Below are 27,720 nucleotides of genomic sequence, written 5' to 3'. Positions count from 1 at the left end.
CTGATCTGATACCTTCGTATGTCTGGGAGAGCAAGGCCCCCACACTCGGCCGGGAGGCACAGTGTAGACATTTTTAAGCGTGGTTTCCTTCCCGCCCATATAAAAGAACTTAGCCATCCGCTTAGAGCCTTAATTGTTTTACGGAGAAAAAGAACTGGAATCATTTGTATGGGATATAAAAGTCTGGGTAAGACATTCATTTTTAGAAGAGACACGCGGCCCAACCAGGAGAGAGGCAGCACTCTCCATCTTTCAAGGTCCAGCCGAATACGTTCAAATAAGGGGGTGAAATTGGCCCTATACATTTTGTCAAATGAGGGGGTAATTCTTATTCCCAGGTATGAAAATCCCTCTGGGGACCAAGTGAAAGGAAATGGAGCAGGTATAGATGGTTGATGTTTTAATGTGCCTAGTGGCATGACCTCTGATTTGTTAAAATTGATTTTATAGCCCGAAAAATCCCCAAACTTGTTAATGGTCTCTATGAGATGTGGGATAGAATCCTCAGGCTGAGATAGAAATATGAGCACGTCGTCAGCGTATAAAGTAATCTTGTGCTGCCTCTCCCCAATGGTCAGACCACATATCCCCTCATGGGTCCGCACCGCCTCCGCCAGAGGCTCCATAACCAGAGCAAAAAGCAGGGGCGATAGAGGGCAGCCCTGGCGTGTTCCCCTTTGCACCCGGAAATTTGGCGATCTTAAACCATTGGTAATAACAGCTGAGCAAGGCTCGCTGTAAAGTATTCTTATCCAATTAACAAAATTTTCCCCCAGGCCAAATTTTCTCATGGTGTAGAACAAATATGGCCACTCAACGCGATCAAATGCCTTTTCGGCATCTAGGGAAACAACTAGACCAGGCATTGCTCTTAGATTAAAGAGCTGGATCACGTTGAGCAACCTACGCATGTTATTGAAGGAGCTACGTCCCCTAATGAAGCCAGTTTGATCCTCATTAATAAGTGTTGGGAGTAGGATCTCCAAACGTTTGGCTAATATTTTTCAAAGGATCTTTAAGTCCACATTTAATAAGGAAATTGGCCTGTATGAGGCACAATCTTCAGGTGGTTTATTTTTTTTAAGTATAAGAGATATGTTGGCTTCCCTCAATGACATGGGCAGGTGACCTTTTCGAAAAGAGTCGTTAAACATCTGCAGCAGCGGTTCGACTAGTAGGGTGGTAAACTCCTTGTAAAATTCTACAATAAGAAAGTCGGGCCCTGCTGTTTTTCCAGACTGCAGACCTTTAATAGCTTCTGTGACTTCCTTAATGGTTATAGGACTGTCTAATGTTGATTTTTGGATTTCTGTCAGACAAGGAAGGTTAAGGTTGGAAAAAAAGGTGTTCATTAGATCTGTAGTGTCAATAGAGATCTGAGATTTGTAGAGATTCTCATAAAATTCTTTGAAGGTGTTGTTAATATCATTTGAGTCTAAGAGTTGTTTGCCATTCCTGTCGTTAATGAATGCTATATTTTGAGAATCTGATTTCTTTTTGATCAGGTATGACAGATATTTCCCAGGCCTGTCACCGTGTTCATATAGTTTTTGTTTTGCAAATCTTATTTTCTTCTCTGCTTCGTTTGTTAGCAGGCAATTTAGCGCTGAGCGGAGAGTCTGGATTTCTTTGAGTTTCTCCGTGGAGGGTCTAACTTGATAGCCCTGCTCAGCCTTCTTCAATTTGGCTTCCAAAATTAATCTTTGTTCTGCTTGCCTGCGTCTTTTACCATTTGTAAAAGTAGTAATGAGGCCCCTGCAATAAGCTTTGGAAGTCTCCCACAGTAATGATGGATCGTCGGTGGATGCTGCATTAACTGAGAGAAAATGTTTGAATTCCTCTGCAAAATAAGTTTTAAATTTTCCATCATATAAAATAGAGGAGTCAAAGTGCCACCGTCCTGATCGACTGGCCACAGTTCCCATGTTACATTGAATGTATACAGGTGCGTGGTCAGATATTATTATGTTGCCGATTGAGCTAGAAATGACTGAAGGTAGGAACTGCCTGGGGACAAAAAAATAATCAATTCTTGTATAACAGGAATGTACTTTGGAAAAAAATGTGAATTCTTTATCTGTTAAATGTTGCGTTCTCCACACATCAACATATGCCAACTCCTCACACAAAGTCAAAACCAATTGGGCCTGAGATGAAATACGACATTTGCCAGTTGGGGATTTATCAACCAAGGGGGAGAGATGGCAGTTAAAATCTCCACCCACAATTGTATTCTTGATGTTCAATTCCACCAGTTTTGTAAAGGCAGATATTAGAAATTTGCCTGGTTGACCAGGGGGAAAATAGACGTTCATAAAGGCTATCTCTTCCCCAAACAGAATACCCTTCACAATAATATATCTCCCACCGGTATCTTTTATGCAATCTACAGGTTTAAATGGGACATTTTTCTGGATCAGAATGATAACACCTCTGCTTCTAGATGTAAAGGAGGAAAAGAAGGCCTGATTAAAAACACCCTGTTGCAATTTTGCATGTTCTTTCGCATCCAAATGGGTTTCCTGTAAAAAAGCTACTTGAACCTGTGCCCTCTCAAGATACACTATATTGCCAAAAGTATTTGCTCACCTGCCTTGACTCACATATGAGCTTAAGTGACATCCCGTTCCTAATCCATAGGGTTCAATATGACGTCGGTCCACCCTTTGCAGCTAGAACAGCTTCAACTCTTCTGGGAAGGCTGTCCACAAGGTTTAGGAGTGTGTTTATGGGAATTTTTGACCATTCTTCCAGAAGCGCATTTGTGAGGTCGCACACTGATCTTGGACGAGAAGGCCTGGCTCTCAGTCTCCGCTCTAATTCATCCCAAAGGTGTTCTATCGGGTTGAGGTCAGGACTCTGTGCAGGCCAGTCAAGTTCATCCACACCAGACTCTGTCATCCATGTCTTTATGGACCTTGCTTTGTGCACTGGTGCACAGTCATGTTGGAAGAGGAAGGGGCCAGCTCCAAACTGTTCCCACAAAGTTGGGAGCATGGAATTGTCCAAAATGTCTTGGTATGCTGAAGCATTCAGAGTTCCTTTCACTGGAACTAAGGGGCCAAGCCCAGCTCCTGAAAAACAACCCCACACCATAATCCCCCCTCCACCAAACTTTACACTTGGCACAATGCAGTCAGACAAGTACCGTTCTCCTGGCAACCGCCAAAACAGACCCGTCCATCAGATTGCCAGATGGAGAAGCGCGATTCGTCACTCCAGAGAACGCGTCTCCACTGCTCTAGAGTCCAGTGGCGGCGTGCTTTACACCACCGCATCCGACGCTTTGCATTGCACTTGGTGATGTATGGCTTGGATGCAGCTGCTCGACCATGGAAACCCATTCCATGAAGCTCTCTGCGCACTGTTCTTGAGCTAATCTGAAGGCCACATGAAGTTTGGAGGTCTGTAGTGATTGACTCTGCAGAAAGTTGGCGACCTCTTCGCACTATGCGCTTCAGCATCCGCTGACCCCGCTCCGTCAGTTTACGTGGCCTACCACTTCGTGGCTGAGTTGCTGTCGTTCCCAAACACTTCCATTTTCTTATAATACAGCTGACAGTTGACTGTGGAATATTTAGGAGCGAGGAAATTTCACGACTGGATTTGTTGCACAGGTGGCATCCTATCACAGTTCCACGCTGGAATTCACTGAGCTCCTGAGAGCGACCCATTCTTTCACAAATGTTTGTAAAAACAGTCTGCATGCCTAGGTGCTTGAATTTATACACCTGTGGCCATGGAAGTGATTGGAACACCTGATTCCAATAATTTGGATGGGTGAGCAAATACTTTTGGCAATATAGTGTATGTTAAGACCTTTCTCCGTTTGAGAGGTGTGTGAATGCCATTAACATTCCATGTACAAATATTAAGTTTTGACATAATAACTTTTAGCTATAAAAACAAGGCGCGAGGACTCCAACATAGTTTCTTTGGTATAATGAGGTCGAACATTTTTCTCTCCTCCCTCCCCCTCCATACTTCAAAAAGAGCTGGAATAACATGTAACAAACAGAAAAACTAACTAACTGCCAACAAACATTGCCTAACATTGGCATAACAGATACACTATTTCTCCTCCAAACGGTGAAGAGCGAGTGTGTAGGTCTTCTGACAACAAACAGTCACCTGTTTAGCTAATTCAAGAGCAACAATTCAAAAAAAAAGAAAAAGAAAAGGGGGGCAGGCGCTTGGATAATAAGAACGAATATTTACCCATTTTACAAAAAGTAATATATAACGACAGGCATAATGTCTCTGCATAAGAATACTATTCATCACAATAATATGAGTTCACATAGGTGTATAAAACAGTAAAATGAGGTACCTATATGTCCCATGGCGCTGACAGCGGGGCTTATTTAAGCGTTTCCAGGAATCGTTCAACTTCAGCTGGGTTCTGGTACACCCTTGTAGAACCACGGTGAGTGACTTTAAGTTTGGCGGGGTAGATGAGCCTGTAGCTGGCATCCACGGCTTTCAGACGTTTCTTAACGCCATCAAAGCTTTTACGCTTCTGTGCAACAGCCGCTGAGAAGTCCTGAAAGATCATCACAGAGGCACCGTTGTGCTCCAGGGGCTGCCCATTCTTGCCCTTTTCCACAGACGCGCGCATGATCCTCTCCTTGTCGCGGTAGTTGTGCAGCCTGACCAGGACTGGACGCGGTCTTTGGCCAACGGCGGGGACCGGACCCCCGGTGCGATGGGCTCTGTCCACTTTTAACTTCCCGGTTTCCGTTTGGATATTCAGCACTTTTGGGAGCCACTTCTCAAAGAATAAAGCGGGATCATTCCCTTCCACGAATTCCGCAGACTCTGGGAGCCCAATTATGCGTAAGTTTCGTCTCCTGCCTCTATTTTCCATGTCATCAATGTGATCCGTGAGCTCTTTCACCCGCCCCTCCAGTGACTTCAGCTTACTAGCGACAGGGGCTGTTTCGTCTTCCAAGGTGGAGATGCGGGATTCTGTCTCCGTGATGCGCTTCTCGTGTTCCTGAAGCTGCTCCCGGTAATCATGCATAAATCTCGATATCGGATCAAGTTGGTCCCTTAATTTGTCTTCGAATACCTTCGTAAGGTTTTCAGTCACCGCACGAATCACCTCCTGAAGAGCTGGGTCCATCCTCTCAGAGTCGCAAACTTTTTTGCTAGCCAAACCGCCAGTAGCTTCATTAGCTTCTCCGCTAGCCAAACCGCCAGTAGCCTCATTAGCTTCTCCGCTAGCCAAACTGCCAGTAGCTTTATTAGCTTCTCCGCTCGATTCCCCTGTCATCTCCGTCACAACGTTTTTCCTTCGTGGCATGTTCTCAGACGGTCTTAAGAAGTAATCACTAATACTCATTGCAAGTTTAGCCGACGAAGAGAGACTGCCTTGTCGTTTTTTGCAGGGTATAAACTGAAGAAATAAGTAAAAAAAAGCACCAGCGCCCCTCGTCCCGACTGTCCCTTAAGCCGCCATCTTGAAGACCCCAACTGTATTGAAATTAAATGTTAGATGATTGATTTAGATGGATTTCTTTCCAGGTCGCATACTGAAATATCTTATCTTTTTGCTTGACCCATTTTTTTTCCATCATAACTATAAAACATACATGTTGGTAAACTGATATAAAATCTATTTACCTTCATGGTCTTCTGCTTCGTTGGGGGCAGTGGTCCCAGTTCAGATTCCCAGACTGCCCCCTTCTAAGGCTGCTCCTTCTGGGGGAAGCCCAAGGTGTTGCAAAGCCAGTTTAGAGATGGTCCCTGCTTGTCCGGGGCTGATTATACTTCTTTTGGGATGTGCCGTGAACACCTGCTGAGGAAGGCAGGCATCCAGAGGAGTCGGCCACCTCAGAAGACTCCTCTCGAATTGGAGGTAAAGCATCTCTACTCTGAGCCCCTCCTGGGTGGCTGAACTCCTCACCGTATCTCCATGCAAGTTCTTGGCCACCCTGTGAAGGAAGCTTATTTCAACCGGTTGTGTCCAGGATCACGTTCTTTCTGTCGCAACCCATGCTTAACAACCATAGGTTGCTGACCAGTAAATCGAAAACTTTGCTTTTTGGAGAAGCTCTCCTCATCACAAATTCCCAAAAAGTGGGGGGGGGGAAAAAAAAACAAAAAAAAAAACAATCCTCTGGACTGTGTTTCCAAGTTAAGACATTTGGCTTCCCATCCAGAAAGCTTTTTCAATTCAAAGAATTTCAATTCAATTTTTTGGAATGACCTGGATGACTGAGAATCTTCATCTTCATCACAAAAGACCAGCATAGCATTTGCAATATGGCAGCAGCTGCACCGATCCATCTGCAGATCTCCAGCTCATTTCTTCAAACAGGACCCAGTAATACTCTCCAGTCCCAGTTCAGAACCATAGACTTTGACTTTAAGGAGCTGATCTTCATCCTGACTGCTTAGCACTCTGCTCCAAACCACCTCCACAGATGCTGTTGGTCTTGGCAGAAAGGAGCCACCAGAACCACATCATCTAAAAAGAGGGACGAAATCCACCTGTTCCCTAACCAGACCCCCTCTGGGTCTATAAATCCTGTCCATGAAGGTTATGAACAGGATTGCTGACAGAGGGCAGCCCTGCAAGGGACCAGCATGCATCAGAAACAGGTCTGACTTAATGTCGGCACTGCAAACCAGACCCCTGTTCTGCTTGCAAATAGTATTTTCTTTTTTTATTTGCCCTATTGGGTTTGTAAAAGAAAATTAAGGTTAGGATCTCATGCTTTCAAACATAAATGGCATGATTAGTCATTTAGTCATGATCATGATTTATTCATGATCACTTATTTTTAACTGGATGCAAAGATAGTCCGGTCCCTCTATCATGGGACCTGTACATATTTGTATTTCAGGATCAATGCCATATTTAAATAACGAATTAAAACAAAGTTTGAAGCTCAAAGATAAAAGGGATGTCGTGAAGGATTCCTGTGGCAACACACAGATGTTTACATGCCCTTCCATTAAAGACAGAAAAAAATCAGCTGCCAGTAAAATAGATTTAAATTGGAAAAGATAATCATAAATACTAATAATAAAAAAATGGAAATCATGACATTGAAAAAAATCTGTTGAGCAACACTTTGATGCAGTAACTGAAATGAGGCGTTTTCTGTAATGTTCAGTCAGACTTTTGCACCTGTTGACAGGTATGTTGGTTCAATGTACACAAGCAAGGCACTTTAATTTCTTTTAAGCAAAAATTCAAAATGAATATTCTATATTGCAACATAATCATTTAGTAAAATTTATTCATTATTATTAATTTTTGCTCCCCAACGGGGTGGGTTAAATGCAGAGTGGATTTATTTTTTTCTATAATGGTAGACTATGTAAACTTTAAAGCACAACTGTACATAAGAGTGTGTTCATCTCTGTTTGCCTTGTTTTGTGGAGCCACTTGTTAAAAGTTACAGCCTATATTGGTGTGTAGAGTTTGGTAAACTGCCAGTGCAGATTCATTTGCAGCTATCAATAATTTGCTAACATGTAAGAGGAATGCCAAGCACAGGCTGGCATTTACAGGCAGCAGGTAAACACTCCCATGTAATCTCCGAGGTTGTTTTCTGCCGTATGCAAATTGAATTCATATCGCTGCTTTTGACAGGAAGTCAAGTTTTACATTTTTATAAGCTGATGTTTGAGTTGTCGCCTATATTTTCTGTTTTAACTCTTGCCTTATGGGATGGCAGTGAAAATTAGCACAAAAAAATAATAAAAATAATAATAATAATAAAAAAATGATTAAAAAAAGAAAATGAGCAAGTGGAAGAGAGCTACATTTACTCACATTCACATACATGTTACATCTTAGCAAAAATTAGAGAAACTTTCTCTTGTCTTTATACAGACTGTTATCCAAGAAGAGGTTAGTTTACTTATAATTTCTGAAGCTAACCCTAAATTTTGTTTTTTTGTTTTTTATTTCCTTGTAGAGTCTATTTTAATATTTTTACTTGCATTCTTTTATGTATTTGTTGTCATTCTTGCCTTGACTTATATTCTTTCATTTGGATTTTCATCCTATTCTATTCTAAAGTCCACCTTTTCTACTACTCTAGCTTGACCATAACCCCCTAGAAGTGATAACTTGCTTAGATTTATAGATTTATATATCATTTTGCATGTTTAGGAAACCTTTTCCAGTAATTATTACCAAGAACTATTGTCAAAATCTGAAAAAAATTAATCTATTAAGACAGTTTCTGATGTGCATACCAAGTCAGGGTGTGTCAAGACCAAACAATTTTGAAACAACACAATATTTTTTTTCACAATATTTCTTCTGTGAAATGATGTCTAATTGCTTTCCACACCTAAAGCTGTGTGATGATGTAACTTAGTAATTTTGAGCCCCAGACATGCAAGTGTGCTGACAACCTGGATCTTCTTTCAAAATTCTTATTTTGGATTAAAAAAAGGAAGTGGTTCTTGTGTTGCCCCACTGTATAGATGGAGTCATTTGATAAAGACTTCTCATCAGGCTTATCTTTGTGTTGACAACGTGGGACTTCGTATCTAAAATAAGCAACTAGCCAAAGGTTTATCTGTATTTTTATTTTTACTTTTTTCTGTGGCTATCATGGGTCTGAAACCATGTATTGCTTTACGTCTGAGCAGCAGTTCCTGGTTTGGGTAATTCCCCCCATCCCAAATCCATCATAGTCTTTATGCTGAGGTCCCGTCTGCAGTTCTGTCAATGAGCTGCACATCTGCAAAGCTTCCACTGACTGGAGTTTTATTATCATATGCAACTTTTTCAATAACAACAATGACTGTAGAGCACATATTGGCCCTCAGCCTATGAGCAAACAGTTTTATTTGTTTGGTTTGACGTTTAATACTAATGTAGTGAACACTTTATGGCCTGTGGAGTAAATAACCACATGGACAGTTGGTGTACACAATGAATGTGAGACGTGGTGAACTGAAAATAATGCATTATTCACTGAACGCATGATGGGCTATTTGAACTCACTTTAAATCACAATAGTTTAATTCTCTTCCTTTGGGGTTTTTTAGAGGGGAAATAGAAATGTTCATGTGGTATTCAGAGGTGCAAACAGTTAAATAAAACTTCAGGATATTTGTTTTCTTTTTTCCTAACTAACATTAGGAAGCCCAGCATCTTTGGATGTCTGTGATCTAGCTGTGAAGTCTGGAGAACAAATGCCTTATATACATTTCTTTTACTGAAGAACAACTCCTCCTAATGTCCAGCCCTCAGACACGTTCTAACCTGCAGAGCGATATGCATCAGAGAAGCTCCACCATGTCTGGCCTGGCCACACCCTTTCTTCTCTCCCCGCTGTCCCGTTGGGTGGTGTCAAGTTTCCCTTAAACACTAAAAACCTGCCTGGTACCAAAGATGTCATTGGCTACCTCAGCAAGTTAGCTGCTCCTCAATTTGCAACCCCATTGGCCACTGGGGACAGCAAGATGTGCCTGATAGGCTCTGGATACTTTGCACTGGTTTGGAGGTATTGATCACTGGCAGTGGGCTTGGCACGCTGGATGCTGGTTCCTCATGGTGCAAATATTGATTAAGAAACACTGACAGGAGGTCAAGACTTAACGTGTGGGAATGAAAAAGGATTACTCTCACTTTGGGCTCCTAACTCCAGTTTGTGCTGTCTTTGTATATAAACCATCTACATAAGCTCTTCTATTTATACATCCCACTTGTCACAGTAATAATAGCAGTGTCTAGTTAGAAAGGGAGGAGGTAGTGTGGAGGTCAAGGCTTTGAACTTTGCAAAGATTTTGTTTATTAAATGTTTTTTCTAATGCTGTGTGGTTATGCAGCATTTTAAGCTGCTGTTTTACATGTTGGAGTGATTGCATCATTCCTGTAGTTTGCCCCTGCTATCGCTGTTTTTATGGATTATTCCTATAAAGCAGATTAAATGTGGCAGATTGAATGTCTAAGAAGGGAGAGAACACAAACTTATTCTAATTCTTTATTCTGTGCCAGACTTCTTCTTTGTTTTTCTTTATTGTTTCTCAGTTTCTGTCATTTGAGTTTTGTAAAGTCCTGATATGTTTGACAAACCACAAATTTTCTATTCCTAAATGGTTTGACCTTTTGGATATTTCTGAAAAAAACACAAAGTTGTCATTGTGGTGCTTCAGTTTTGTAAATGAACTGTTTTTCTTTAAAGGTCACTCCTCATTTGGTGTTTCAGTATTTCTTCCTTTTTTTTCCTCAATTTCCATTAATATCACTGCATATATGACCAAATGTGAAAATACTGTATTACTTTTGCTTTTCATGTTTTATAACTGAATAAAACATTCACTTTCACATTTCTCCATATCTTTTAGTAGTTTTATATATCACTGTACAGTACTGGGTTTTAGTCCTCTAGTTTTTATCCATTTAGTTTTCTGCAGTCTTGTTTTGTCAGTTTTTTCTGATAATTTATTTCGTATACAATTTGTTTCCCTGTTTATATTAAACGTAATGTTGCTTTTCCAGTATCTCTACTGATCACATTTTAAATGTGATTTGAATCACAACTTATTTCCTTTTTTTTTCTAGTTTTATTTTTGCTTTACTTACTCTACAGATTGTTATTTCTGTTTTGCTGAGTAGTAATATTTTAAGCAGCAGGCGTCTGGAGTTATTTTAATCTGCTCATGCATGTTATTTGTTTTTAATGCTGTAATCTGTAAGAAAAATCAAGAACTATGTGTATCTAATTCAGATATTCAGTATATCATTGTATATTAAAGCTGTATATTAAAGCTGTTGCACTCACAGTTCAAAGACGCGTCTTACTTACATTTACAAACATGAAAAGAGTTTTCTTTCTGTCACACATGATCAGTGTTGAGTTATTAAGACTAAGCCTGCATAAATGTTTGCTAATTCCTTCAGTTAAAGCTGCTGAACATATTTGCTTCTCATGTATTTTATGTATTGGTGTTATCTAATGCTCTTATCTAATGTGTACAAATCTGACACATTTAAATCTCAAGTGTTGGCCAAGCTTACAAGTGATTACTCAGCTGCAAAGATTGCTACGGCTAAAGCTGCTTCTTTAGTTCGCTTCTTGGATTTAGTTCAAATGTTAGTTGCTAAATCTGGTTCTCTTATTTTTTTAGTGGACGTGGGCACAGCAGCGCTCCCCTCGCAGGTTCCCTCTGCCACCTCAGCCATCCTTCCCATGGACCTGCGCATTGTAGACCACTCTCACCACCACCACCAGCAGCCTCCCTTCGGCCTGGTGTCCCAGCCCCACCCCCACTCCACGCCAGCACCCTCCACTGCCTGCCCTGCATCATCTGAGCCAGGCAACGGACCAATTATTGGTAAGTCGTCAGGATCTCCTTGCTGATTTTACTGAATGCTCACCCTTCTTGTTGCTCTTGGACATGATGTGGTGTTTAATATCCCCTGCAGGACGTCAGGACCAGCACCTGCAACAGGAACTGGTGGCTCTGAAGCACAAGCAGGAGCTCCAGAGGCAGCTACTGATCGCCGAGTTTCACAGGCAACATGAGCAGCTGTCCCGACAACATGAAGCCCAACTGCAGGAACATATTAAGGTGAGGGGATAGAATGGGAGGGGATGTGCATGGGCAGAGGGGGAGGTGGGAGTACTCCAGCAATGGTATGGCAACACTGTAGTCAGCACCTTGCGTAAGAAAACAAATGTATGTGTAGACCTCAGTGGGTATTCTGATGTAATTTGATCTGTTGGCGGTATAAAAGAACATTGGCCCCATAAACTCTCTCTGAGTGAAATTTATAGTAGAAAAAAACTCCCTTTGGGTTCAGGGTGACCACACAGGCGTGCAGGCAAGATATCTGATCAGTTTAGGCTGAAAATAACTACAATATGTTTTTCTGAGTCTTTGTAATATACTGTTTTCATTACTGCTCCTTCACTTTGCTTCATTTCTGTTGTTTCGGCTTTAAACTTTGCTGCCAGTTAATCCATGATCTTCTTTTATCCTCCTGTAACCCATTTGTGCCTCTCCACTCCAGAGTCAACAGGACCTGCTGGCCCTCAAGCATCAACAAGAGCTGTTGGAGCATCACAGGAAGATGGAGCAGCAACGTCATGAGCAGCAGCTGGAGAAGCAGCAGCGGGAACACAAACTCCAGCAGCTTAAACACAAGGAAAGGGGACAAGAAAGTAAGTTTCAGCTCTGGAAAATGTGATCAAAATAAAGGATTTTGGAGACTTGAGTAAAGGCGGAAGCGAATGATCCAATGTATGCTTTCCTCCGTCTAATATGTGGGCTGAAATACTATGTGATCACAACATGTGTCAGACAGCTTGGCTCCTTCAGCCCCCTCTGTCACAGCACCTGTATCTACGGCACAGTAGTCAGAGCAGTCTGACCTCACACATTCACCACAGGGAGGATCAGAACGACACGGCCAGGGAAAAACCTACAGGAGCTAGACACTGAAGAGGCAAGCATGTCCTCAGTGTTATTGTTCAAAATTAGGCCGCATTTTAAAAAGCATTTAAACTTTTTTTTATCATTATGTTGTAACTCTCAAATTGCTACAGTGTTAAACCCTACTAATGTTGCTTTGATTTTTATAATGCATTAATGGAAATATACTTCATCTTGTGTTTAGACTTTTAGTGCAGCCACTTACTGGTGCATATGTTTTAGTAAGCAAACTAGGTTTGGTAAGACCATGTCGTCTTTTGTCGGTGAATTATGTGCGGTCAGCGTTACACTTCTGCTGTAGATAGCACTCTAAAAGAAATAAACAATTGTCCTTCATTTCACAGCTCCATAGAACAGGCTTCATTTAAAAAGATCAAAAACATTTCAGATGCTGAGGTTCTCTGTCAAAGAGATTGTTCCCTTAAAACAATTTTCCTTTTGAGTTCAATTCAGGTAGTTTCCATTTCATGTTGAATAGACCTGTACTATTCATCTCACATTTTTTATTTTGTTTTTTAAACAGTGTCCTGTCTGGCGATGTGGCAATAAGAATAATTGTCTTGATGCCAAAAAGAGCCCAACAGATACTTTCACAAGTGGAGCAGTAGGGCTATTGCCATAGTGTTCCCGCTTGATTTATGCATATAAATAGCTTTATTATAATTGTGCAGGGAGTTTTTCAGATTATATGGACACTTTAATGTAAGTAGAACAGAAAAGCACAACTGAAGGGGAAAAAAAGGATAAAAGATGAAAGAAAGAGTAATGGTAATGATAAAACATCTTCAGTCTGCTTCATCACCTGCATCTATTCATCTCACATTACCTAATAATATTTTTCATCACTGTCAATTTCAGGTTTTTTTTTTATTGATTGTGATTCTTTTTAGTGCATTTGAGTTCAGTTTAGTGAATTAAGTGAATTTCGATTGAATGCATAACGATTTACTGAGCTTTATTCACTTCAATTAAGTTTGGATCTGTTTATTTCAGTTCATTATTTTTCTAACCGGATATCTGCAATATCGGAAAAGCTGTACACTATATTTATCAACGGGGTTCAAAGAGTTTTATTTATTTTATTGCTTTTCATATTCATATTGTAGCATTGTAATCTTCTTTTTGTATTTTTGTTTTTTTTATATCATTCTAAGATCGGTCCAGAGGCAGCAGATGATAAATGGTGTTTTGGCTTTGCTGGGTCAATTAAGGCGTTGCTAATTAATGTTCCTTGTCAAATAAATCAATTAATAAATTTAATTCAAATCTGTATTATTTTTGCATTTCATTTAAGTTATTTTAGTCAGCAGTTCTTTCATGTTACAAACTGTATCCTGGGAATGGATTTCTTAATATTTCAAGGTTTGCTCAGTCAATTGTGCCAAATCAATAAAACCAAAATAATTATTATTTGTACAAGACATGGCTGCAGAGTGTGCATGCTGTATTTGGATTTACATGCAAAAGTGATCAGAAGTTGATGTCTAAATAATAGTCTTTGGTGCTGCTGTGATTTCCAGTAGGAGAGATGTGTTATTTAATATTTTGAGTAGACTGCAGTTAATAGATTTTGCCAGTAAAGTCTCTACTCTGCTCTGGGCAAAGGGAACATACTGTTTGACGTCTATGGAAAGAGCTTTGGGTTGTAAACAGGAGAAGCTTTGTTAAGTACTGCACTAAATTGCATAGAAGGCAGCCTCATAAAAGCCAATTTGCTTCAGTGGGGAGGCGCACGTATTGGGATGTCAGCACTTACAGCTGCAGCGTGATTTAGAGAACATATATTAGCCCTTGTCACTTTCACATGCTGAATTCACCACTTCCTCTCTCAAGCCTGACACATCACCTCTTGTCACTCCCACTGACATTTTCCCATAAAGGCAGCCCTTTTTGAGCTTTTTCTGCTTCTCTCTGAGATTTCCTCTTCCTGTATCTGCTTTTCCTCCTCGTCTCTCACTTCCTGGATGATTTGTTTGTAAAACTGTGAAATAAGAGTGGAAAAAGAGGGGAGGACAGGATGGGATCTGTGTTTAGTGGGGATGAAAGCTATTAAAACCTTAAAGTTTGCATAAAACACTGAGTCAGAGGTATAATTCAGTAGCTTTTCCAAAGTATTTCCCCCTGCTCATTGGGTAATCTTGGCTAAATTTGTTGGTTTCGGAATCGTATTCCTGCTATTTAGCCCAATTTAACTTCTGCTCTGCAGTAATGGTCAGATATATTTACTCAGATGCTTTTTTTTATGTCTTGCTTATCTTCCACTCTCTGTCCAGGTGCTGTGGCCAGCACAGAGGTAAAGATGCGACTTCAGGAGTTTGTCCTAAACAAGAAGAAAACCCTGGCTCAGCGAAACCTAAACCACTGTCTGCCCAGTGACCCACGCTACTGGTATGGGTAAGTGTGACTGGCCACCTCTCCAGGAATCCCCAGGGGATGCCTTTGTTTTTTTTTTGTTTTTTGTTTTTTATTCTGTGAAGAAGTAGGTGTTATTTTGAACAATGCATGCTATGTGGGAAAACTCTTACAGTAACTTGACGCTGAATTAAAGCAGTTTAGAAACAAAAGCATTTAAAGCCAAAATGTAGAAGATGATCGATCATCTGTCTCCATTGTTAAAACTCTCCAGCTCATCCTTTGCGTTAAGCTCTGGGTCTTTCACTCAAGCACGCTCACAGAACCTCTAAGGGAAGATGCTTGGAGAGATCTCGATCAGATACTGAAAACACCTGAAGTAAATTCTTTTAATATGTTGGTGTGATAGCTCTGCTCTGATTTCGGATGACTTAGCTGATGGCTAAGGTTCTGTTCAGCCACCTTACAGAATAAGCCTTATTTGCTTGATTCAAAAGGATTGTGTTTTTGGTAGTGATAAATATCTCAGGACTAGAGGTCAAAGCAGAGAGGTAAATTAGGAGTTTATATTTTATCCCTTTCTTCACCACAACTGGTGTTCAAGAGGGAGCAGTTCATCTTTTCTGCTTAAGAAATGTCACTACCCGATCCATCCCGGAAGCACGATCCGTACTAGAGACTGACATTTTTTTTGGGAATCCCACCGGTCAGGGGATTCCCGTGGGATTCCCATGGGATGGGAGTCAGTATTAGTAACGATCACATGATTGGGACGGTACAGGATTAAACATTAACGGGAGCAGACGGGAGCGGGAGCAAACCAATAGTAACTAAAAAAAAACTAGGATCGATGCCAAAAAATTAAATAATATAAATAGAAAAAAATCTAGTACTGGCGCCGCCATTTTGTAGTTTTTTTCCTTGAAGCCTACACTATAATGCGAGTCAAAAAAAACTACACGACCCAAAAACCAACAGTGCTGCCGCTCTGAGTTTTTCAGCCGCGCTCAAAAAATAAAAAAACAAGAATGGGAGTGCCGCAGGAGCGGGAGTCATTCTGAATGGGAGCGGGATGGGAGTGGGACTAATTTCACCAGGAGTGGGACGGGACAGGATTTAGATTTCTACTCTGGCCCGGGATCTGGACGGGACACAATTTTTTTCTGTGGGAGTGGGACGGGACAGGATTGAAAATCCACTCCTGTGTCAGTCTCTAATCCGTACCATCAGCTCATTTGTGCATGCACAACCACATATACATCCAGGTGACCATAAATACTGTAAATATGGTACTAAAATTAGTTATTTATATCCTTTAGTCAGTAAAGAATGCTTATACACATCTTAAAAAAATGTTTCATGACATTTCTGAGACAATTTTGATGCTTTTTAAATTTTCTCCGTTAAACTGCTTCTCTGACGTCATCATGGGACATGCTCAGAGCAGTCCCGCAAAATATGATTAAACAATGTTTATCTGCATATTAGTTGTTTCTTTCTTTAGAGTATGAACTATATAACATAATGTTAACACTAAAGGAAAACCTAAAACTCAAAAGGACTAGATTTATGTTTAAATCCAAAACTGACAAAGTTAGCTCCCGGAAGTAGCGTAGAATCCTATTTCCGGTGCAGATCGGCAGAGACTATTGATAAAACAGAAAGGATTTTAAATTGTTTTCTTATGAAATATATTATTAACCTTTAACACACTATAGTTTAGTACGCTTACTATTTAATTTAATGTAATTTAGGTCTTTTTTTACTAAATTAAAGTGACTTGGATGTATATCTGGAAGCGCAATATGAGCTGATGGTAAGGATTGTGCTTCCGGGACGGATCGAGTAGAAACAAGAAACATAGCATCAGACAATTGAGTGCTAACTTTTTTCAACCAGCTACCTCAGATTTGGACCCAAACCGAGCCACATCCTTTGCAAAAAGCAAAGGTGAGGATGAGTGACGATGCAATTCTGGAAGAGTCCGTAATGCTGTATCCTCTTTTGGTCAAGAGAATACAGCATTACTTATAGTGCTGCAGCAACCCCAACTTTTAGGTTCAACAGTTTACAGAAGCAAAAGAGATCCCCTTTCTTCTAGAATTGTCTTTCGAGGGTTTTTCTCTATCGAGTTTTGCAAGACTCAAAAATTTGCCCATTACTGTTGATTTTAAATAGATGAAGCTCGGCCAAACTGGATGGATAATGTCTATTTAAATTTAGATTTCAAGTTTTATATTCTGAATTTAAGATTTGACCTGGATATTGAACTTAGTCTCCAGTCTTTACCTTTGATCCATCCATATTTTCATCAACTCTGAAAACCTCTCTGATCCGTAGTAGAGAAAATCTTCTCCATGCAATAATAGTGCCACCAATATTTTACAGTGGATGGTGTTTTATTTTCAAAATCCCACTATTCTGACACTATTCTGTTTTGTACAGAGATAGTTTGGCACTATTTCTTAATAACATGAAGGTTGGAATCATTATTGTTTGTTTCTTTTTTAGTATTTTGTAGTCTTGTATCTTTCTATATGTTCATATTGCAGAGTTACTAAATAATAAAGGGTATTTCAGTTATATTGAAATGTATTTACATTTATTTAAGCAATGTAAAATTTGCTCAAATTTTATCTTGCGCAACTATATATATATATATTTTTTATCTGGTTGTTTCAGCCTAAAGTGTTTTAGCTTTAAAAACTAGAACAGAAAGAACAATTTTGTGGCTAAGGTTATTTACCTGAAACCCCTAAGTGCTCAAAATTCAGACAATTAATATAGTTCTGTCTGTGAGTCATCATTTGTTTTTTTGAGCAAGGGAAAAAAAACCTACATTAGGAGAACTATCAAACATAAAATATAACGAAGACCAAGATAAAAATCACTTATCTTCATGCTTCAGAAACACAGTAACCAGTGTGGTGTTCTGAACCCCCGATGTGTAGGCGCCTGTCAGCAGCATGCTTTTGTGTGCACATCAAATTGCCAACGTCTTCGTTAATCTTTGATTTTCAACAACAGTGTAAATGCTGAAATGTCTTGCCTTTTTCTGCATGCCAGTTGGCGATGATTGACAGCTGGATCTGTCTGGGGTGAACGCTGGAAGTGGGCAGTCAGAAAAAAAGGCCCTGGTGTCATTTTTGCCCGTAAAAGAAGATATTAGTCAAACATGATTTAGTCAAAGGTTTCAAGTCAAATATAAATAAACAGTTATTTCTCTTTAGCTCCATGAAGTTGTCTGTTTTTTTCACCCTGTTGGGATTCTCCTCACTTTCTGGTGTATCCTCTCTTCATTTCTCCTCCCATCCTGCACCTCTGTCATACAGCCGAGTCAGGAAATTGAAGCTTCATTTAAGGTGAATCAGTCCCTCTTTTTTTCTTCATAGTCTCTTTTTATTTTCACCTTCCCACCCTAGCTGCTCACAGTCTCCCATGTCTTTATACTTCCTGGCCTCAAAAAAGGGGAGATAGAAGTTGTCTTTTGTATGTAGGTGTGTGTGTGCATGAGTGTAATAGTACTAAAAAAAATAGTTATATTTTGTATAATGTGCCGTAGATCATTAAAAAATATATTTTTTTTTTATTTTTTGTAGGAAAACTCAGCATAGCTCTTTGGATCAGAGCTCACCCCCCCAAACAACACTGTCAGCGTACACCCATCCAGTGCTGGGAGCGTTCGACTCAAAGGACGACTTTCCTTTGAGGAAAACAGGTAAAAAAAACAAAAGCTTTGATTCATTTTTGTGTTTTTTTTCCTAAGCATTCATACAGGAAAGCTAAATTAAACATGAGGAAGCTGCAGGAGGATTAATGGAACCATCTCAAATATTTTTAACCAGAGATATCAAAAATGACTTTTATGAACTCTTTTAATTATTTTGATGTAAATGGAGGTTAAGGTAAACTTCAACATTGCTTACGTAGTATTGTAGAAGAACTTATGCAAAAAAAAAAAAAAAACGGAGGATGGGGAGCTATCACTACACTTGGGAAAAACACTTAAAGATGCTACATCTCACCCACACGCCTTACAAGCTGTGTATGTTTTTGTAATAAAACCATTTAAGGTCATATTTTCTTCAAAGCAATCACTGTAGCTGTGGATGAATGTTTAGTGTTGTTGTTGTTGTACTGCAGCTTCTTCCTCCCAGGTTAGTCTTGCAGCTTCCTTTAAGATTTGAAACCTATTTTAGGTTTTATTGAGTAATGCTTCTTCACATTCCTCTGCTAAACACAATTATTTTTAACAACCCAAATAAACAATTCTTGCTTTTTGGACTCATCAATTATCTGATCTTGTTGAGACCCGCCAAGCTGCAGTAACTCTGGTAGCATCAGCAGCTGCTTCAGCTCCACAGCTGTCTGGTTTCACCACTGGAGGTAAAACCTTGTCTGCTCCGAATTGTGGCCCATATGTTGAGGGAGAAATCCTTTGACTTGAAGTAATTTTCCTCTAAGAAATCTTCTTAAGGCACATGGAATCATTCTTCCTGGACAAGTAAGGAAGTTGGATACATGGAAAATACTAAAAACGTAAGAAATGTGCTTCTGATTAGTGTCAGTTTACAGCCAGCTGTTGAGGACTACTGTGTAAATAACACTCTGTTGGTATTAGGCTGGCCTACAGAGATATGAATCACGGTGAAGAGGAAGTTGGTGACAGAATTCGACACACTTTTGCTCTCCTCGCGTCATGCATGACGTTTCTTCCCCTCATAGTTGGCCTTTTATCTGTGCAAACTGTAAATGTGCATAGAATGCACTGCTATTGTGCAGAGAGATGATGCATACAGTTTATTACAGAGGGGCTTTGTCATAAATGACTTGGTGCACAGAGGTCCATTTTGAATGCTGTGACAGGAAGTCTGCAAGGCTTTCTTTACAGAGGCATGCTTGTCATGCTGACTGTCCTTCTGCTGCTCATACATTACACAAAGACATTACCACGCTTTTTAAGCGAGCACTGAGATTATTAATGACTTGAATGTTATTCAAGTTATGTCACCAGTGGGTGCAATTACTTTATATTTTGCTATTACTGTTTAATCTTTGCGCTGGATTTAAACCTTAGCAATCCAGAATTTATACAAATTTGAAAAGATAGAAATACAAATTTAACTTTATTGATCTCACAATGGAGAAATTAACTCTCTTCATTTAACCCATCCCCTGTGGGAGCAGTGGGCTGCTATTGTGCAGCACCCGGTGAGTGGTTTGGGGTTAAGGGTCTTTGCTCAGGGAGCCAGAGTGGCAGTCTTTGGAAGTGGGGCTCGAACTCAGAACCTTAGGATTCAAAGCTCTGTGCCCTAACCACTAGGCCGCCACTCCCTCTCGTCCCATGGCTTGTTAACTCCTAATCCGTTGGTATCTCTAGCATGAAAAATACTAACCATCTCCAACTTAACCCAGACTTTCAGGAGGTGCTGGAGATTGTGTATGGCATTCTAAAGCTTAAAAAGTGCTTATTTAGGAGCTTTGAGCACCATTACACATCATTTATATTCATGAAGCTTTTAATTTGAGGGTTTTATGTATGAAGAGGGGACTTAAAAAAATTCTATGATCTTTAGCAGGTGATGATTTAAAAACTGGAATGTCATTAGTTATCTGCAAATGTAACCATCTTTATGCAAGCTGAACGTTTCATAGGCAACAGATCTTAACAGTAAGAGGAGAACAAATCAAAAGTGAACTGTAGTAGTAGTGGCTGACTATCGAACTGGCAAGGTTTATAAGGCCATTTGGAGCTTATTGTTTAATTGCGACACCTGCCAATCTTCCCAGGGGTGGACGTGCAAGAGACTTCATTCCCAGGTCGGATTGTCAGAGAAGTTCCAGAAAGCCCAAGAGCTCTCAGATTCCAATTAGCAGGTTAAATGCTAACGGGAGCATAGTTAGACAAACAATGAACAGTGTTTTTTTTGGAGGGATTACTTAAAAAATCTCAAACAAATTTGGTGACAAAGATGAAGTTTTCAGCTTTGAGATTTGGCTAAAACAAACTGAACCATGTATTCTGCATATTGTTAGAAAGTAATGTGATGGCATTCTGACGGGTAAATAACCTATTTATGATATCAGTTACTATAAATCCACATTCTCCTCATTCTTCTCTTTTTTTCCTTCTCTCTCTCTCTCTCTCTATGTGACACTACTATTGGGCAAAATATCTTAACAAGCAAAATACCAATAATGAAAGGCTGCTATTAATCTAACCCTTCATGCCACTCTTGTATATATCAAAATATAATATTTTTAAATGTGAATCCGCCTGTTCAATCAAAGTTTGGGCGAACTGGTTCTGAAACAGGACATTAACAAGTGAACACATCAGTTTGCATCATTAATGACCAGATAGGTAAAACGATTCATAGGGCGCTGTCGCCGTGCCTATAGGTAGCAGTAACTTGTTGAACTCTAATCCATGCACATGTGTACAGTTTAACATGGGTGGCTGTGCTTGAGCAAAAAGAACAGGGTTTGCAGTTCAGTTTACACTGCCTCAGTATGTTTTTGTGCTTTTAAACAAATGCAGTGAAATCCAACTTGCCAGACTCCAAACGACCTCTTTCTACACAGTGCAGATGAAAAAAAACACAAAGTTATGATCAGATTTTATGTGATTAAGATAGTAAACCATCATTTTTTAGGTTTGTTTGCATCTGATATGAATGAACATACTATTTATCAAAACACTAATGCTTTAAAGTTATTTAACTTAGTATCAACTGTACACAAATCAGCTGTCATATATACAGTTAGCCTCTAATTCAATGCAAATTGCTTGAACTATTGGTTTCACCTTAACAGTTCACATAATTATGAAGGAGGGGGAAAAAGTGTTTAATAATTGATCTGTAAAGCTGACAAGTGTCGCATACATTTGTATTAACATCCCTTATTGTGGGTACCCCCACAATAAAACCCTGTTCTCATTAGTAATCGTCTAATTAGTCTACCTGTTTGGTGGGCTGGGATAGAATAGATTTGTAAAATCAAAAGTAGATGGCAGAGCTGCCAACCTACCTACAAAGACATGATCAGTGAGAAGTTAAGAACCATGTGGTGCCTCCATAGAAACTGCAGAGATCCATATCTCAAGTAAAAAAATCTATATATTTGAGATTGCAAAAAAAATAATAATAATGTGAAGAGACAAAATTCTTAGGAAATTTCTTTAACTTAAATGTTTACAATTAGCCAAATACCATATCGTGGATTTTTACCCTACATGTGAAACACAGTTTGGCATAAAAAAAATAAAATAGCTCATCACCCTCAACACAACAGGCCATCATATTTGAAGTAAAGATGGATGGAGCCAAATACAAGTTGACACTGTAAGAAAACCTGCTAGAAGCTTTAAAAAACTTGCGACTGGACCACAAACATACAACCACAGAAACATCTGAGTACTTTAGTTTAAAACCACTTCATCTGTTAGCTATTTAGCCAAAGGGCAGATTTGTATCCAATTGAAAATCTGTAGCAGGACTTAAAAATGTGTTCTCAGATGCGCTCACTGCAGCTTAGGATATACTGCAAAGAAGGTCGGGCGAAAAGTTTCTGTGTCTAAATATGCAAAACTGGTAAAGATGTTTCCGGAGGGTTGGCTCACGAGCCGTAATCAGTCGGCTAATGTTACAGATAATTACTTTCCCCTATATCAATTCATAGGACTTGTTTTTTACAGTAAGCTTTTTAATTTAAAACCCTTTTTCTTTCATGCTTTGAACAAAATGTCCATATAAGATAAACTCATCCACTCTTCTTCCTGCCTCTGTGCCTCTGATCCACTTATCTAATGTATCTTGCATGTATGGTGTTTCTCGGAAGCCTGCTGATGAGTTGGAGTAAATGAGCTTATTGATTTCCATACAGTAAATCTCCCTCCCATTTATTGGCAGAGAAACACGACTTTCCCCAGCACGACTCATAGGAGCTCGGGTCTCCCTCCCGTCAAACAGATGTGCAGCTGATCAATATGTTTCTATCAAAACTAGTTTCATCATCAACTCCCTGTTGAAACATTCAGAAGCTCTTAAACGGACATTTAATCTAAAAGTCATATCCTCCTAATGGCTTTATTGAAGTGTAAGAATAACATCCGGAAAGTTTTCATCATTTTGATTATTTGATAAAAAAAAATGTAAATTGAATTCTGCTCAGAGAGCTTTCTAGGCTACTTTATCTTTTTGTGCCCCTTCAACCATCAGGACCACAGAGGAAGAGGACATAAAGTTTAAAAATTCTGCTTATTATGGGTCATAAATGTTGCAAAGTAGGACGGTGACCTTTGCTGTAATGAAGCGCTACGGTCGCCCTCGCCAACGGTTGCTCACAATGTGCCCATAAAGGCTCAACAATGAAGGGGAGAGGAACTAATTCCAAAATAAAAGAGAGAAGTGGGAATTTAGAGGAAGTGAGAGAAAAGAGGGCATGAAAGGAGGTGAAGAGGTGGAGGGAAGAGGGCGAGGGGGGGTTTTCTGCAGAGAAATGCCAGCATCAGCAGTAAAACCAGTCTGGGCTCTCTGCAGCAAGCATGTTTGCACGTGTGCAAACTGTCGTGCTTCTGCCCAGTCGGCATTAACACCCTTCAAAGTCACTCTGTCCTGAGGTGAACACCCCACGGTGACCGCTGCCCTTCACACACCGCCATGTCTGTCTCCTTCACTCTCCTTCTATCATCCTTCTAGTTCCAATGCACAACCTCTATTCTGTTTGTTTCTGCTTGCTTTGCTCTACAAATAACTCTAATTCTAACCATAATAATAATTAGAAGTAGAATAAGTCTTATATAATGCATAAAAAAGATCCCTTAAGACAAAACAAAAACTAAGGCTTCTCTTAAAAAGACATTCAATCACAACCAGATGTTGCTATGTGGTTGTTCCCGATCAGCTGATAGCTGATCTGCAAATGCAGCCAACTAAATGAAAGCAAACCTTTTGGCAATTTGCAGATCTGTAGCATTCGAGTGTGTGTCAATAAAAAGCTATAAGGATTTCAGTGGTATTCGTGAAGCAGTTGTTGCCGCCCATCAATCTGGAAATGTTTATAAGGCCATTCCAAAACTATTTGAAGCCACTCCTTCAGCTGTGATAAAGATTATTCACAAAGGGTAAGCATTTAGCTGTTGCATATCTTTCCTGGATAAACTTTTTAGTGAGTTCACCCAAGGTCACATAATTCAGGTCTTAAACTATTGGACAGCACTTAGAAAAAATAAACATTTCAGGCCTGGATTAGCTTTCTAAATGTAAAGTTGGACAGTAACAATTCTTGCATGACAGCAAAAGAACAACACCCTTCTTCTGCATCCAGAATATGTGGGCCAGTTTTTACCTTTCTGTGCTTTATAGCTTTACATTACTTTAATTATAAGGTGTTTGTATAACCAAAAAATATAAATAAGGCTTCTTGGTTTTTTGTTAGAAAATAGCAAAAAAAAAATGTATCATGCCTTTCATTAATTGTTAAAAAAGGGGCACCTTAAAGCCGGCTATCCATCGATCCATTTTCTTTACAAGTGGGGTCATGAGGGGTGCTGGTCTCCAGCTGTCAATGGGTAAGAGGCAGGGTACACCCTGGACAGGTTGTCAGTCCATCGCAGGGCAACACAGAGACAAACAACCTAAGGAGAATTTAGAGAACCCAATTAACCTAACAGTCATGTTTTTGTACTGTTGGAGGTAGCCACAGTACCCAGAGAGAACCCATGGATGCTCAGGGAGACCATGCAAACTCCATGCAGAAACTCCGGGCCAGGAGTTGAACCCAGAACCTTCTTGCTGCAAGGCAGCAGTGCTACCCACTGCGCCACTGAAGGCTGCTATCCAACAACCTTGAAATCCATTCCTTCTTCAAAACACCTCAGTCAAATAAATGGCATCTGAAGGGTTGAATAACATGAATAATGAGGGAATTCGGCCACTGCTAGATTGGATTATTCTAAAGATAGTTGTTCTAGACATGAGCAATACTGGTGTAGAACAATTCAGCTCAGATTTTCTGCATTTCTTTTGTTTGAACTACAATTGATCAAATGGGAATCCCAAATTTAATACCAACTTAAGCGTCATTACGCTGACAGATTTTATTTCTTTCCCCAACCAAAACCAATTGCTTATCAGAATAATTACTAACATTGGGGGGACTGATGGGCCACATTTCTATAGCTTTTTGTCTAAGCAACTATGTTGCCCTTAAAAAGGTATCAGAAGATGGTTGCATCCAAGCCTAAAGTTGGTTCAAGAGGTTTTTAAACTCTGAGTACTGTTTTTATCACACTGTTCTTTTTAATGTTGGCCTAAATAAACGCTGACATATTGATACTTTTTATCCAAAGTTTATTAATTTAATTTAAGGGGACTGATCAGGAGCAGATGTGTGTTTTTTATGTGATATTTAAAACCTCAGAGAAAGCATACAAAATATATCCAGTACAGTTATGAGATTTACTTCAGAAAACATCTGTAATAAATAAGGTGATCAAATAATTGGGGACATCTGGGTTATACAACAGCTGGACGTATGCTGTGCCTGTTTTACAATGTATATTGTTTTTTAATTGTATAAATTGTATTTAATTAGAATTAAGTAAAAAGAGATCTTGATTTATTCCCCTAATCAATGGTAAAATTTTACGTCTGTGTCAATATCCAACTAAATTTCTTCTTCAGTAGCTTTAAACAGACTAAGATGCTTTTCTTGCGGTTAACTTCTCATGGTGTCCCACAGCTGGGCCCATTGCTACTAATACATAGCATTTTACCCTAACTGCCCTCATCCCTGTTAACAAAGACAGCTGAGAAGTGCACTCTACTTATCAGGGCAGAACTTTTTTCAAAGCAGTAATTGAGTTTCACAAGTTGAGCTGCATTGTTCCCCTCTAAACTAACTGTGTATTTGAAAAGGCATTTGGACGTGATAGCTTCACAATAGTTTTTCTCATCCCCTTGGATGAGAAGGTATAATGAGAGCTTTGCACTTCTTTGAAGCACAGAAAAAACTTTGGTGCTTCTCTTCGATTGTAATGACCCAGAATAAATCTTGTATTCCTGAATAAATCACTACTGTATACAAAGAATAAATTGCTTCCACTTGGTTGTACCAAAATGCCCCACCTCCTGCTCTGAGGCTAATGAACGTAGCAGTTTGCTTGATACTGTACGAGGTCATGGGACGAGCATTGGGTCAGATCCGGGTCAACCCTCCAGCTTTAACTGAGTGAGGGCAACCCGTGGAGGAGGGGATGAAACTGCTAGTGGCTGGCATTGTCTGGCGGAGAGACACCAAAGCAGAGTTTGTCCCAAAAAGGCCTTGCCCTGTCCATGACACGACTCCCAGACTTTGCCCCGGGCTTACCTCTTTTGCCCTCTGTGTGCCTCTCGTGCCTGCTGCTTGGGATCTCCAACAAGATTGCACTTTAGCAGGTTTAGACCAACAAATCATGACCTCAGCTTGCCTGTTACTTATTTGTAAAAGAAAGAAGTTTTCTATGTAATTGGAAGTGTCTGAAAACTACCAGTGTTCATTAGCAAAGCATGAAGGTGGCGTCATTAAGCACAGGGTCAAGGATGCTGCCAGTTGGCTGCTTCCTCTATTGTTGCTGTGCCTCCCACTGTCACATGTAGACGGGGAACCACTGCTTCTGAATCTCTTGGCTGGCACATACTCATTGGCCTATATGGACAAGCTCATTAGCACCAATAGATGCTAACAAACAAAATCCTGCTTGTGTAACCTTGCAATTTACTGTACAATAAAGTTGAGAAGCAGGCCATGTTAGAGGTGCTTCAGTCTTTACAGCTCTTATTGAGACTCATAGTCTTACTTGCAACACATACAATATTTTTAGAATCAGTGTAAAGGTGAAAAATTAATCAGCCTGGCGTTTTATAGTGTGACATGTAGATATTGGTGCAACTGTATGGGGGGAAAACTCACACTCCTTTTTTTACTGTCTGGATATTTTACACCACAGTCAAATGTTAGAGAAATCCAAGTAAATACAAGTGAAATGAAAGTGGATGAATGGAGTTTAGGCTTGGATCTTTACCATTTTGACTCTTATCTATAAAGGTATACTTGGTGAACTTCAGCTGTACCTCTGTGACCTCCTCTCTGTTTGCTCTGGTACATTTTCACTACACTCCTCAAAGTGGATTCTTTTACATGTGACACTGACTTGGGGAAAAACTAATTTTTTATTCAGTACTTTGGGGATGGAATAATCTACAATAATCTAAATTTAGAAACCCTCATGCCATTAATTCATTGAAAGGTATTGCAAATATGATGGAGACATGCACTTGTTTTCCTTAAGATTCTCATTGTTTTTACATTTTATACTACTTTTATCATGGAAATGTAACTTGATGTTTATTAAGGATGTTGTGATTTGGCATCTTTCTTGTAAAAGAGTTTCTAAATCACAATGGGACCTTTAGGTTAAATAAAGCTTAAAAAAAGCTGAAATGTTGTGGGTTGACCTGCAACAATGGAATAAATCTTCCTCAGCCTGACATAAGACACTGATCAATGGCTAAGATGATCCCTTCTCTGAAGTTCTTATATCTGAAGCTAGTGACATGGAAATGGAAGCAATAATTTTGTTTAAGTTATAAAACACTTCTTTGTATAAATTCTGTTCAATAAGTGAAACCAGAATTATTATTCTGTTTAGGAACATTTCATCTATAAAGTTACAGTATTTCTGGAGAAAATACTAAATGTTTATTAATATATCTTATTTTTCACATGACTGTGGATATCACATTTAGAGTCGAGGTAAAAAATAATTCCCTCACTTCTATTTTAGAGTTTTACATATCTAGATATCTAAATATTTCTGACTAAAATGTGCTTCTGTGTTTCATATTAGTTTGGGCAGTAGAATTAAAGTAGAAGTTGAAATGCACTTTGAATGATTGAATAGAACTTTAT

General features: G+C 39.5%; 1 protein-coding gene across 1 annotated transcript in view; it reads left to right on the top strand.

Annotated features, from left to right (window-relative positions):
- The window catches only part of hdac4 (histone deacetylase 4), a 164,407-nt gene that overhangs the window by 86,023 nt on the left and 50,664 nt on the right, over positions 1 to 27,720 (top strand). Inside the window, exons 3-7 of the mRNA XM_038305117.1 lie at positions 11,107 to 11,313; positions 11,405 to 11,550; positions 11,993 to 12,143; positions 14,688 to 14,808; positions 18,366 to 18,484. Of these exons, the coding sequence (XP_038161045.1) occupies positions 11,107 to 11,313; positions 11,405 to 11,550; positions 11,993 to 12,143; positions 14,688 to 14,808; positions 18,366 to 18,484 (744 nt within the window). The remainder of the gene's footprint in view (positions 1 to 11,106; positions 11,314 to 11,404; positions 11,551 to 11,992; positions 12,144 to 14,687; positions 14,809 to 18,365; positions 18,485 to 27,720) is intronic.

The sequence above is a fragment of the Cyprinodon tularosa genome, unplaced genomic scaffold (assembly GCF_016077235.1).
Source record: "Cyprinodon tularosa strain WSP-4 unplaced genomic scaffold, ASM1607723v1 ctg551, whole genome shotgun sequence".
NCBI lineage: Eukaryota > Metazoa > Chordata > Actinopteri > Cyprinodontiformes > Cyprinodontidae > Cyprinodon > Cyprinodon tularosa.
This window is presented reverse-complemented; position numbering and strand designations above follow the sequence as displayed.